General features: G+C 39.2%; 2 protein-coding genes and 1 long non-coding RNA gene across 6 annotated transcripts; 1 reads left to right on the forward strand and 2 right to left on the reverse strand.

Moving 5' to 3' along the window:
• The first annotated feature begins 3,399 nt into the window (after positions 1-3,399).
• LOC127411368 (uncharacterized) lies at positions 3,400-11,781 on the forward strand. 4 transcript variants are annotated; one of them, XR_007892267.1, is made up of 7 exons: positions 3,400-7,782; positions 7,888-8,507; positions 8,669-8,826; positions 9,397-9,673; positions 9,865-9,967; positions 11,072-11,247; positions 11,533-11,781. It is a non-coding gene; the product is annotated as an uncharacterized LOC127411368 (long non-coding RNA). The 4 variants fall into 4 exon arrangements; XR_007892272.1 differs by having other exon boundaries at positions 3,400-7,367; positions 7,711-7,782; positions 9,397-9,967; XR_007892270.1 differs by having other exon boundaries at positions 3,401-7,782; positions 7,888-7,952; positions 8,391-8,507; positions 9,397-9,967.
• A 348-nt stretch (positions 11,782-12,129) lies between these two features.
• On the reverse strand, positions 12,130-12,530 carry LOC127411252 (histone H4). Its single transcript, XM_051646673.1, has one exon. It carries the CDS (start codon positions 12,519-12,521, stop codon positions 12,210-12,212), a length of 312 nt encoding a protein of 103 aa, XP_051502633.1. The 5' UTR covers positions 12,522-12,530; the 3' UTR covers positions 12,130-12,209.
• A 492-nt stretch (positions 12,531-13,022) lies between these two features.
• On the reverse strand, positions 13,023-13,827 carry LOC127410898 (histone H3-like). The gene has a single exon (XM_051646141.1). It carries the CDS (start codon positions 13,487-13,489, stop codon positions 13,079-13,081), a length of 411 nt encoding a protein of 136 aa, XP_051502101.1. The 5' UTR covers positions 13,490-13,827; the 3' UTR covers positions 13,023-13,078.
• Positions 13,828-14,140: the final 313 nt, after the last annotated feature.

Raw genomic sequence — 14,140 nt, forward strand, 5'->3', positions numbered from 1 at the left:
TATCTTTGACTAATATTTAAACTTGTTTGATGATCTGAAACATTTAAGTGTGACAAACATGCAAAAAAATAAGAAATCAGGAAGGGGGCAAACACTTTTTCACACCACTGTATGATGTGGAGCTGAGGCTAAGACAAGGTAATGAGTAATTTCAAAAGGATGGAACACTTCTGTCAATTCCCAGAGACATGAAGGTTGAAATTCTTGAGAAACTTGCAGAAACTATATATTCATATAAAGCCTATTCTGGGAATGAAGAGATTGAAAGTGTAGCAGTTGCCTTAATTGAAAAACACCCGTCTCAAAGAGCCAAGCTCCACATCTGGATGGTATGGGTGGAAAATTAGTTTGAAGTTTAAAATGGGCAACTACAGACAAAAGCTGAGAGATGCAGGTTGTCAGGAACTGAAAGTAAATTCTGAAAAGAGAGGTCTTGGGGAGAAAAGAGGAAAGTGAAATAAAGTTAAGAAACCTAGGCGGTGTGAAACAAATTTTCTTCCAGATCTCCATCAGGGCAAAGACCGGAAAAGTCTAGAAGAGGAAAGAGAGCAAATGGCTGTAGAGATGAGGAAGATGACTCCTGACATCACCTTTGTTGATGCTGCTATGAGCAGCACGTTTTCTTTGAGAAGACAAGAAGTCGTTGATGAGGAGCCACCAGTGTCACAAATGAAAGTCCGATGGCCAGCACTTTTCACCGAGAGACAGGTAAATTGTGTTGATATGTATCTGTGTGCTTTGAATTTATCAGAAAACCTTGGGCTATAAAAGTTGTGCTGTTCTAATAGAAGATATGGGCAAACTTAATATCCTCAGATTTTCTATGATCAGTTCTATCATGTTGAGTGAAATGAAAATGTTTTAACTTCCTGCATGTTTTTTTTTTTTTTAATTTAGTACTGTTCAAGACTGTCAATGACACCCTGACACCTTTGTTAAATTTGTAACTGTATTGAAAGACTTATATAATGTCATATGTTTTTATAGATCCGCAAGGAATTCACCAGGCTTGTGTCAAAGGACCTGAACAAGTCCTTTTTTTGAAGGACTAGATGGTCATCTCCCAAAGCTGATACAGTTATTCAGGTCAAAGCGTAATTAGGACATTCCAGAAATGACTTCAATACTAGAGAGCCTTGATAAGGATGTGAGTCAATTTATTTTAAAGCAGTCTTTCATTTTCATTGTATGGAATAAATATATTCATATTTTTGCATGTGTTTGGAACGGTATGTTGGTTAGTAAATAACAATTTTCAGCTTTGGTGACCCATCCTTTTTAATAATGTTGTTACAGCCCCAATGAATTTAAGGCAGGGGTGCCCCAATCCTGCTCCTGGAGATTCACTGTCCTGCAGATTTTAGCTCCAACCTCAGTTAAACACACCTAAACCAGCTAATCAAGGTCTTCAAGATTACTAGAAACTTCCAGGCAGGTGTGTTGGACCAGGTTGGAGTTAAACTCTGCAGGACATTGGCCTCAAAGAGCAGGATTGGAAACCCCTGATTTAATTTGTATTTACAGTTATGCATTTGGCAGACACTTTTATCCAAAGCAACTTACAGTGCCCTTATTACAGGGACAATCCCCCCAGAGCAACCTGGAGTTAAGTGCCTTGCTCAAGGACACAATGGTGGTGGCAGTGGGGATTGAACCAACAACCTTCTGATTACCAGTTATGTGCTTTAGCCCACTACGCCACCACCCCTCCACATATACATATATATATATATATATATAAAAAAAAAAAAGGGTGTTACATCCACTATTAAATCTTATTTTGGTGCTGGACGAACAGGTAACACAAACAACAGTGATGTGGTGCAACAACAGGTGATTTATTTACCAAAAAAAAAAAAATACAAGTGTAAATGTGCAAATTTGGAATTGATGCTTTTTTAAAAAAATAAAAAAAACATTAAAGACTTACACAGAGGGAGGGGGAGAAGGGATGTGAGTGGCGCAATACACACAATACTAGAAACAGTATGAGAAATGGCAAAATAACAAGTATGGTTGAATGAACAAAGCTGGTACTCCTCTAACCATCCTATATTTTACAAACAACAAACCAAAGGAAGAGGACAGCAGCATTGCTGGGCCTGCCGAGGTACATGCGAGAGAATCCTTCAAAATTCATGAAGGTGTGTGAGGTAAGTTGAAACATATAAGGGAAAACTGAAGATTAGATCTCTTAATTTGCATGGGTCTGGGGACTATATTTGGGTCTGGGGACTATATTTGTGTAATGCGTAATTGCTAAATTTATGTTTAATTACTTCTAAGTAACAGTACCTTCTTTTGTCTACATTCTATAAAGCCCAGTGACTGTGAAGAGGATGTGATCAAGGGTGTGGTGATTGGAATCCTAGTGGTTCTGGAAAATATGAAGGAACCTCTCCCAGCATTCTGCAATGACGTTGCCCTGGTGATTGAGGAAGAAGTGGTAATTTGTCACCTGAGTGATATACCTAATGCTTTTCTGAACCTGATGGGCCTGGTGTACACATTAAACCTTGACTACCCAAAGGAATTAAAATTCACATTTGAAGTGATACAGCGCCTGTTTATTGGAGTTGGATCAGACTCTTGCACCGGAAGAGTCCACTCCCTGAAGAGTAAGTTACTGCGATAGATTAGGTTTTTGTTTTGTTCGTTTTTTTGTCTTTTTTCCCCCTCTTGGTACTGTTTAATCTTTGTACTGGTTTAAAGTTTGGAGCATTGTTGTTTTAGATCGCATTGTTTTAAGTGGAATATTAGTATTCTTGAAATTTGTTTGTATTCATGGTGTTTCCTGTTTCTTCAAACTGACTGTTTCCTGTTTCCTGTTACCTTGTCCTGCTTCCTCTTTCCTTGTCCTGTTTCTACAGGTTGGGAATTGAAGACAGAGAACACAAATTTGAATACAGTTTAATGTGAATTCTTCATGTACACTTGTTCCTGCAGTGAAAATATCTGCATAATGACAAGTAGAGTTGTTTGTCCTATTTTGGCTCTAAAATGGGTCTGTGCATAGAGAAGTTTGTGTTTGTGTGAGCTGTATGAGGGTTTTTCTTGTTTTTATAGCTTTGGAAGAGAAACCTTCATGTGTCTGTGTTTTTGGATGCAATGTATCTGTTTGGGAGAATGTATTTTAAATAAATGTTGAGGGTTTCAATTTTCCAGTTGTGATGATTTCAAATAGTTAAATCTGGTTCCAGATAGATATCCAGAACTTCTTGTCGAAGTGGTCAAGTCCAGTAAACTCAAATAGTTAAGTCATGGAAGTTGAGGAAGAATTACTATTTTGTCAATTAGACTTGGTTCATAGTTGTGAAAACTTGAAAAATTAAGTTCAACAAATGTTTTTAAGTTGACTTAACTAAAAATTCTAAATGCTCATTTATTGATAAGAGTACATTGACTCAATTTACTGCATGCTATTTCAACAACTACATGTAAGTTGAGTGAACTTAACACTTCATGTTTGCTAAACTTAACTGAGCCAAAGCAACAAGATGACTTGACTAAGTCACATTGTGTCAACAAATAATTTTTTACAGTGTGTGTGTGTGTGTGTATATATATATATATATATATATATATATATAAAACTCAGCAAAAAATAGAAACGTCCCTTTTTCAGGACACTGTATTTTATAGATAATTTTGTAAAAATCCATATAACTTTACAGATCTTTATTGTAAAGGGTTTAAATAATGTTTTCCATGCTTGTGCAATAAACCATAAAAAATTAAAGAACATGCACCTGTGGAACGGTCGTTAAGACACTAACAGCATCAGACTGTCTGCAGTAGGCAATTTCTTTATTTTTTTTCCTTTTTCTCCCAATTTGGAATGCCCAATTCCCAATGTGCTTTTTAAGTCCTTGTGGTCACGTAGTGATTCACCTCAGTCTGGGTGGCGGAGGACGAATCCCAGTTGCCTCTGCGTATGAGATCATCAACCCTCGTATCTTATCACATGGCTTGTTGAGCGCATTGCCACGGAGACATAGCGCATGTGGAGGCTTCACGCCATCCACCGCAGCAACCACGCTCAACTCACCACATGCCCCACCGAGAACAAACCACATTATAGCGATCACGAGGAGGTTACCCCATGTGACTCTACCCTCCCTAGCAACCGGGCCAATTTGGTTGCTTAGGAGACCTGGCTGGAGTCACTCAGCCCACCCTGGGATTTGAACTAGTGAACTCCAGGGGTAGTAGCCAGCATCTTTACCACTGAGCTACCCAGGCCCCCACAGACAGCAGGCAATTAAGGTCACAGTTATAAAAACTTAGGACACTAAAGAGACCTTTCTACTGACTCTGAAAAAAACTAAAAGAAAGATGCCCAGGGTCCCTGCTCATCTGTGTGAATGTGCCTTAGGCATGCTGCATGGAGGCATGAGGACTGCAGATGTGGCCAGGGCAAAAAATTGCAATGTCCGTACTGTGAGACGCTTAAGACAGCATTGCAGGGAGACAGGAAGGACAGCTGATCGTCCTCGCAGTGGCAGACCACATGTAACAATACCTGCTCAGGATCGGTACATCCGAATATCACACCTGCGGGACAGGTACAGGATGGCAATAACAACAGCCCGAGTTACACCAGGAACGCACGATCCTTCCATCAGACTGTCTGCAACAGGCTAAGAGAGGCTTGTAGGCATGTTGTAAGGCAGGTCCTTACCAGACATCACCAGCAACAACATCGCCTATGGGCACAAACCCACCTTCGCTGGACCAGACAGGACTAGCAAAAAGTGCTCTTCACTGACGAGTCGCGGTTTTGTCTCACCAGGGGTGATGGTCGGACTCACGTTTATCATCGAAGGAATGAGCATTACACCGAGGCCTGTACTCTGGAGCAGGATCGATTTGGAGGTGGATGGTCCGTCATGGTCTGGGGCAGTGTGTCACTGCATCATCGGACCGAGCTTGTTGTCATTGTAGGCAATCTCAATGCTGTACGTTACAGGGAAGACATCCTCCTCCCTCATGTGGTACCCTTCCTGCAGGCTCATCCTGATATGACCCTCCAGCATGACAATGCCACCAGCCATACTGCTCGTTCTGTGCATGATTTCCTAAAAGACAGGAATGTCAGTGTTCTGCCATGGCCAGCGAAGAGCCCAGATCTCAATCCCATTGAGCATGTCTGGGACCTGTTGGATCAGAGGGTGAGGGCTAGGGCCATCCCCCCCAGAAATGTCCGGGAACTTGCAAGTGCCTTGGTGGAAGAGTGGGGTAACAGGTCACAGCAAGAACTGGCAAAGCTGGTGCAGTCCATGAGGAGGAGATGCACTGCAGTACTTAATGCAGCTGGTGGCCACACCAGATACTGTTACTTTTGATTTTGACCCCCTCCCCTTTGCTCAGGGACACATTATTCCATTTCTGTTAGCCACAAAACATTATGACCACTCAAAGGAGAAGTGAATAACGTTGATCATCTCCTCACAAGGCCACATGTCAAGGACTGGGTAGATTAGATGGTAAGCGAACTATCAGTTCTCATAGTCAATGTGTTGAATGCAGGAGAAATAGGCAAGAGTAAAGAACTGAATGACTTTGTTAAGTTAAAATTAAAACACTGGAAATCAGAAAATGAAAACAGGCATCCACTCGATGCAGTCCAATCCATATCCAGTCTCCTCTAAAACATTTGGGTACATCTTTAACCATCTCATCAATATCTGTCTGGTCATCAATGGTGGCTAGATCAGTATAATGTTGTCTGCACTAATTATGTGCATCTGACCAGCTCATTGTCACAGGAACAAAGTAAAACAAATAAGGCAGAGCGGATCCCACGTGCATCAGAGCTGAGGTAGAAAGATAGAAGAATTTTATTACCTTATATTAAAACACTCACACAAACTTACATATATTATCATGCAGATTGTACAGATATTTATTGTTTTAGTTTTGAACAGGATTAAAGTGAATTATAAAGTGTCCCCATTAACCATTAAAGTAACCTGCCAAAAGCACCATGGGTAAAGTAGTCTTATTTGATGCACCTGTAAGAAAACTTTAGTCTGGGTTAAATCATAATCAGATTACTTTCCCCCCAACAAAATAATATATTCAATTTAATTCAACAATTTCACCAATTCCAATTCAATTAAAAAGAAACTTTACTTTATATGTCTGTGCATTGTTTTCCCCTCCTCTCTGTGCAGGTAATTGAGAGAAACTCGTTATTGTTGTTTTACATACTTTGCAAAAGATACTGAAATTTATGAGTAACATGAGACATTTGCAAATGTAATGGCCCAGCACAGTGAGTTTAAAAAGGTATTGTTTCATGTTTAAATGAAAGCCATATGTTATGGTCAATTTTAAGGTATGTTTACACTAGTGATGGGCACTTTTGAAACACGCTTCATGAAGCCTCGAAACTTTTACGAATCTTTTGTTTCGAACCAGTGCTTCGTAGCGCCTATCAAACTGGCCAAGTCATGTGATTCAGCAAACAAGGCTTCATTACATAACACTGTTTTAAAATACTTTCGAAACATTTTTAAATGTTTCGTGGTTACACGAGGGGACGTTGATCCCACAGTGAAACCCAGAATCAGTGTTAAATGCAGGCTGTAACTGATCTCGTGTCAGCTCAGCAATAACCTTGGACTTACACTGATAGTGGCTTGGATGCAGCCTCATTTAAAATCAGCAGTTTTCAGTTTCAGATGCCATTGTAGAAATGTAGTATTCACAGTCAGCCATGATTACTCAATCCGTACCGGAAACACGATTTGTACTGCGCATGTGAGAAAACTCAAGTTTGCTGTCACTTCCTGTCATCGCCAATGTTTTTACGACAGTCTGCTCTACAGGGTAGACTTTACTGTCACAGTTTGTACTGCGCATGTGCTTGATTTATAGAGACGTGGTGGAGAGTGACAGATATAAATATTGATTCTTTTGTGTTTTATGTACAAATTCAAGAATTTCTCTTAAAAGGAGAAATTCCTGACAATCCCACAGAGCGTCAGAAGGTGAAACGGGTGTCTACGAATTTTACTATCAAAGGTAACTATAAGTACCGAGAGATTTTATAATGAAAAAAGAGAACTGACTGTCTGAGACAACCAGGGTCATGTGCTTATTTCACAAATTTTGTTTAAAATATCAAGCTACGTTAACTGTACTTGTTCAGCTCCCGTATCTGGGCATTAATATACAAGTGACTATAATGTAGTTTAATCTGTCAGATATCACATAGTAATATGATCTTTTTCTTTTTTACTTTCAACTGCAACTTTTTCCGAATTTTTCTTTTTTCCTCTTAAAACAGACAACAGACTCTTCTGCATCGGCCCCAGTAGGCAGTACATGTGGCTAATTGTCCTGTCAGAGGAAGAGAAGAGGTCTGTTCTTACGGAGTGCCACAATAACCCTGGGACTGGCAATCCCAGTGGCGTCAGAAGCACTCAAAACAGGGTTATTGCTGGCTACTATTGGCCTACAATTATCAAGGATGTGAAAGAATGGGTTCAATATGTACTACAGAGGTGGTACTTTACTTTTACTTTTTCCAGTTTTTTTTTTTTTTCTTTACAAGTATCTATACTTAAGAATGTGTCTACTTTTGCCACCTCTGATTGTTAGATACCTCCTTGATTTAGAAGTTATATTTATTGTCATCACCAACTTGTATTAACAGGCTATTTTTCTAGACATTTTGTTCAAAAAATTTGTTTTGCTTTTTAGGTCAGATCTTGTCACCGCTGCCAGTTGAATGACCCCATCAAGACTGTTGTGCCAGTCTTGCATTCCATTAAGGTACTGCTTACAATGATTTAGCATACTGATGAGACTAACAAGCTAGTCTCAAGCTTGTGTACAGTTTTACCAGCATTTGGCTGATGCTAATTTTGTGCCATGCAGGTAAAATAATCTCGGGAGGTGCTTGGTTTGGATTTGATTGGACCACTGCCAGAAACAGCACGCAAGTATGTCCTTACCATGACAGACCTGTACACCAAGTGGGTGATTGCAGAACCCATGCAATCTAAGACAGCAGCTGAGGTGTCTGCAATAATAACCACAAAGCTGTACTTGTTCGGCATGGTTAGGAAAATCATTACAGACCAAGGGAAAGGGTTTGTCAACAAGGTGAAGTTTTGTAAAGGTTTAATTATGTTTTTCCCCTTACTCTAGTCTGATCATAAATGTTATTGTCTACAGTTACTCCAGTCTTGCAAATTTAACTGATGATCCCTCTGCAGCTCAACAACAGCATTTTCAGTATGCTGAAAATCAAACATGTTGTCTCCAGTGCTTACCATCCCCAGACCAATGGACAGATAACTCTTTGGATATCTGTCCTGTAAGATCTATTGTTGTCTTGTGGTTATTCATCAACTTTATAAATGCATTGATATGTACAGGATGAAAGAACCAATCAGAATATCAAGCGTACTCTCAGGAAGTATGTGAATGACAACCATAATGACTGGGATCTTCACCTTCCTGCTGTGGTGTATGGAATCAACACTGCAAAGCAGGTTGTGTCTTACCATGCTTACTTATTATATTTATAATATCTACGGTTAGTTGTCAATGGTAAAACTGAATTGATGAATTTATTTAATATTTAATGTCAAGGGTGGAGTTTTTCCCTTTAATACAAATGTAATAGTTAATGGGAAGCTTCCTATGTGATCAGTACTACCTAGACACAGTCCCTACTTCCTCCTCTTCCATCGACACCCACATCTGCCAGAGGTCATGAATGCCTGTCCCATGGGAGATGATTTTGAAGTTGCTGACCTGGAAGATGACATCGACACCAGAGTCAATAAGATGAAACTTCTTAATGAAACGGTTTGTATTTGAATAATAAAGGTAAATTAAGTAGTGACTTACTGTCAGATTTAGACCTAGGCATAGGCTGATCTATGTATTTTATTTGCTATGATTCTGCTTCTCTGAGCTCTTGTTATGTCACTGTTACACTCTATATTTAGAGATGTGGAGAAGGTAATGTTTCTGGGACTGTGTGTGTGCTCAGAGTGTCACTACCACTTTAGCATTCTCTGCCTCAGTAGATAGCATCACCAGGAAAAGAATTGACGACGGAGGTGACTCAGTGTGACCTAAATAAACTGGGGCGGGTGACTACCACCCTCTCCTGTCAGAGATGGGATAATTAAAAACCTATGCTTGGCCTCTCTAGTTAGAGAAGCAATTGAATTTTCATGTGAAGCCATGCTCCCTCTCTCTTTGTTACATAGTAATGAATAAATCTTGTTCCTTATTGTTCTACCTTGGCCTGACTGAGACTCCATTGATCTGTTGGTTTCAAAAATAAATCCCATCAAGAGAAGAGACCAGAAAATTCTGTATTTGTTTTCAATGAGTTTTAATTTTTGGGTACTGTTCTTTTGTTTGTAGGTTCTTCGCAACATAGAGAGAGCACAGAGCATGCAACAAAAGTCATTCCAAAATCGCAAGCTCAAGTATGTCTGAGTATGTTCAGTTCAGGCCGGTGATGATGTTCTGCTCTCACGGGACCCCAAGAAAGAACGGACAGGAGACACATTTACAAGTCAGCACCAAGGACCATATACTGTGGCCAGCATCTCTTCCAAAGGGGTAGCCACTATTGTGACAGGTTCAACTTGTCAGAGGGTCAGTGTGTCAAGACTGAGGACATACTACAGATTGAAAAGTAAGAGTGTTCGATAAACTCTGTATAAAACAGTTTACAATTAAATGCTAGATTCAGAAAAATTGGATATTTGTTTGTAATTCCTGTTGTTACTAATTGTCAGGTATATTGTGTATACTATTATATCTTCTTTCAAAAGTATTTATTTTGATGCATGCATGTTTAATAACTTACAATGTTCTTTCCATAAGGGGGAAAAAAAAAATCACCTCTATGGTAGCTGGTTCTCGATTGGACCTCTATGTTGTTGCCACCTGGAAAGACAAAAATGTGGACCCAGTGCATTGTTTGCCTGTAAGTTTTTTTTTTTTTTTTTTTTTTTTTTTTGCTATCATATACTCATCAACTGAGAAAGAACTCTATTGGGAACAGGCACAGAAGTATATGTTTTTTGTGCATGCATATTATTTTGTCCCAATACTATTAGGAAAATGTGAGGTCCAAGGATGTCATACTATTTCCAGCTTGAATGACATTTTCTACACTCTCATTCTCAAGGATGATCAGTGGAAACAGGATGCACCTGAGCTCAATTTTGAGTGTCATGGCAAAGGCTGTGAATACTTATGTACATGTGATTTTTTTCATTTTTTATTTTTAATAAATTTGCAAAGATTTCAAACAAACTTCTTTCACGTTGTCATTATGGGGTAATGTTTGTAGAATTTTGAGGAAAATAATGAATTTAATAAATTTTGGAATAAGGCTGTAACATAACAAAATGTGGAAAAAGTGAAGTGCTGTGAATACTTTCCGGATGCACTGTATCTGTTTCAAATAAGGTAAGTGGTAGTCATCTGAGAAAAAAAATAAATTTGCTAATGAAGCCATTTAGTAAGGTTTGCTGGCTTAAGGCGGTTGGACACCTGACTAGAATCTAGGGTGAGGCATAAGTATCAAACACAAGACACGTCGAAGCAGTTCACTAAAGTTACCAAGGTTCTTCCCTTCTTCACGAATAACCAACGCTAGAGTAAATAATCTCTTGTGATAATATTTAGGTCGAATTTAATGGAAAATATTTGAGTTGAGCTTGTGGTGCAGCAGAAATTTGACCGGCCTCCGGAGTCGGAGCTGGATGCCGGCGATAATTTTTTTTTTTTTTTCTAATTTTATAACGCTCATGTCGTCCACTACACACCGGATGCGCAACCATCTTTATTTTATTTTCTACAGTCCTGGTGTGACCTGCTGCGGCGCTTACAAGTGCTATCTATTAGTGATGGTTGTTAAACGATTCGTTTATTTTGAACGAATCTTTTATATAACTCAGGAGTAACGAGTTGTCAGAGAGTGATTCGATCTTTTTTTTTTTTTTTTGTGACCACACATGCGCTACATTCTTTCTTTCAAGAACAAATTTAATTCTACAGGAACTCATTTCTGTCTCCAATACAGAATCTATGTGGCTGTCATGTCACGTGACAAATGAATTTCCATTTGGAGAGTTGATCTACTCCGTGAAATTCAGAAGAAAGAGGTTTGTTATTGGTGAGAAAATGGAGAAGACTTTATCATATCTAAGATTAGACAACCTTATGGAGAGATGGCCTGCTCTGTTCAATGAATCTCAGGTAAACTTTAGTTCTCTTTGTCCAGTCCCTTTATAATAATGTGTAGATCTTTATGCAAGTATGGCTGCAAGATTATTAGAAAGTAATTTCTGCAGTTATATGTTTATTTCATTAGTGTAGTGAACATGGTTGACAAAAAAAGTCAAATGTGATTATTTATTAAAAATAAAAAGAAATAAAAAATAAAAATGATGATAATAATAATAATAATTAAACCAAATTTAAAGGTCAATCATTTTGATTGTCACTGTAATACATGACATTTTGTTTAAATCTTTGTCTTAGGTCAATGATGAGTTAAGGAGGTAACCACTATTCACCTGGAGCGAACATTTTTGTGAAAACTGGACTTCTATACTCCAAAACTCCTGGCCATATTTGAAACGAAGGGTGGGGTTACTGGCACAAAAATTAGAAGTGTGCTGGATTCACTTAGTCAAGTAAAGTGTAAAAGCTCCATATTTACACTCAGATTCTATGTGATCTTTTAATTTTTTTTTTTTTTTTTTTGACAGGGTAGTATATGTTATGGATAGGGATACAAATTTTAGGAACATTTCTTAATCAACAATCATTAATGTTAATAAAAATTACTTGTATTTTTCATCTCTTGAATCGCTTTGGTGAGAAATACATTTATATGAACTGTATTATCAGGGACGCACTTCATTACAAACAATATAACTGTGTTTAAAATAATGTGAAACCACGTTTGTGTCTAACAGCAAAATAATATATGATCTAACGGAACAAATTAAGGATAGTTCATGTTTGTTCAAGGAAAAGAGGCATTTCATTATTCAAAAACTCAGAAACTTACAGAAAAGTACAACTTACTCAAACTACAATAATTGTTTATAACTAAATGTCACTACAGTAAAAACATCAACTCTTTATGTGAGATTGTGTGTGGCTCTTAAAAGAGCCGTTGGGTTTGTCGGATTTCTCCTGAATAAAGTCGTTTATCCTCCGAATCCGTACAGAGTTCGTCCCTGTCGTTTCAGCGCGTACACAACGTCCATGGCAGTGACGGTCTTTCTCTTGGCGTGTTCAGTGTAGGTGACGGCATCACGGATAACGTTCTCCAGAAACACCTTCAACACACCGCGAGTCTCCTCGTAGATCAGACCGGAGATACGCTTGACACCGCCACGGCGAGCGAGACGACGGATTGCGGGTTTGGTGATTCCCTGGATGTTATCACGCAACACTTTACGGTGACGCTTGGCGCCTCCTTTTCCGAGTCCTTTACCGCCTTTACCTCTTCCAGACATGACGAAAGTTCAACTATCAACTGAATGTGAGAAATGGAGCTATTGGAGAGGATATTTAAAGATGCTTACAGGACCTAATAGAAACACAGCATTGAAGGAGGAGCCTAAAGCACGTCAGCGCGGACGTACCAAAGATCAAAGATTCACTTGAATTTATTAGATTATTATTCTGTGAGAATTAGTTTCAGGTCAAAGTCCAAATAAGTATTTGTAAAATGGGGGAAGAATAACACACTAATGGACACTGAAAAGGAACATGTAAACAACTAAATGTTTTGTGATTGGACTTCATAAAATACCAACCACTTAATGTGGTTAATAAATTCTCCATTTGAAAAAAAAAAAAAAAATATTTCTAAAGATTACCTATTAGTTTCATTATTGCGGTCACTATTTTACAGCTGCCTAACAGAACCTGACAGAAACAGTAAATGAACACTACAGTAAATCTCCTTATAAACCACTAATAATAAAAACTGGAAATAATCTCGTTCAGTGTGATTGAAGTGGCTCTTAAAAGAGCCTTTGGGGTTGATGTGGATGACGTCACTGTGGATTTAAGCGCGTTCTCCTCGAATCCGGCGGGCCAGCTGAATGTCTTTGGGCATGATGGTGACCCTCTTGGCGTGGATGGCACACAAGTTGGTGTCCTCAAACAGACCGACCAAATAAGCCTCGCTGGACTCCTGCAGGGCCATGACAGCGGAACTCTGGAAGCGCAGATCCGTCTTGAAATCCTGAGCGATTTCTCTCACCAGACGCTGGAAAGGCAGTTTGCGAATCAGCAGCTCAGTGGACTTCTGATAACGGCGGATCTCTCTCAGAGCCACGGTACCGGGCCTGTAACGATGAGGCTTCTTGACTCCACCGGTGGCTGGAGCGCTCTTACGGGCGGCTTTAGTAGCGAGCTGCTTCCTCGGGGCTTTTCCACCGGTGGATTTACGAGCGGTCTGTTTAGTTCTTGCCATGACTTCAACGTTTCTTCTCCGTTCTTCACAGAAAATGTAACTGAATGTTCTGCTGCTGCTGCTCTTTAAAGCCTTGTGTGACCATGAGTTCAGTGGGGGGAGGGTTCAGAGGCTTGTGATTGGCTGATAGTGACGTCTACGTGTGACAGTTGACCAATGACTGTGCGGCTCGTGTTTTCAAACAAGCGGCGACAGTTTCCCGCTCAAGATCTTTAGTTCAGTTCATCTCATCTGTATTTTAGATTATACTGTATGTTGCGTGTTAAATAAACTGAGATTAAATAAAGAGGACATATTCTGTGCACATATATAATTATTCCACATCTAGTTATTCATTCATGCTATCTGTATTTTGAAGTAGATACAGTATTTTTTATGTGTTTTCCTCGAGGTACAACTGATAGACTTGATTCTTTGTGTAACCTTACCAAACACATTTTAAATACCCTGTGTACCTTAATTTATGGAGTATCTCGAATATTTTCTATATGGGTAGGCTGCAGACCTGGAGCCCAGCAGTTTTACGCCCCTGCTGTTCCTGATGTGTCCTATAGGGGGAGGATGTACAGTTAGAGGTATGAGCCAGAAATCTGCTCTGCAGACCAAGACTAGAAGCGACACGAATAAGAAGTATGTTAAATAATCTGCTAA

This window comes from Myxocyprinus asiaticus, chromosome 2 (genome assembly GCF_019703515.2).
Source record: "Myxocyprinus asiaticus isolate MX2 ecotype Aquarium Trade chromosome 2, UBuf_Myxa_2, whole genome shotgun sequence".
Classification (NCBI taxonomy): domain Eukaryota; kingdom Metazoa; phylum Chordata; class Actinopteri; order Cypriniformes; family Catostomidae; genus Myxocyprinus; species Myxocyprinus asiaticus.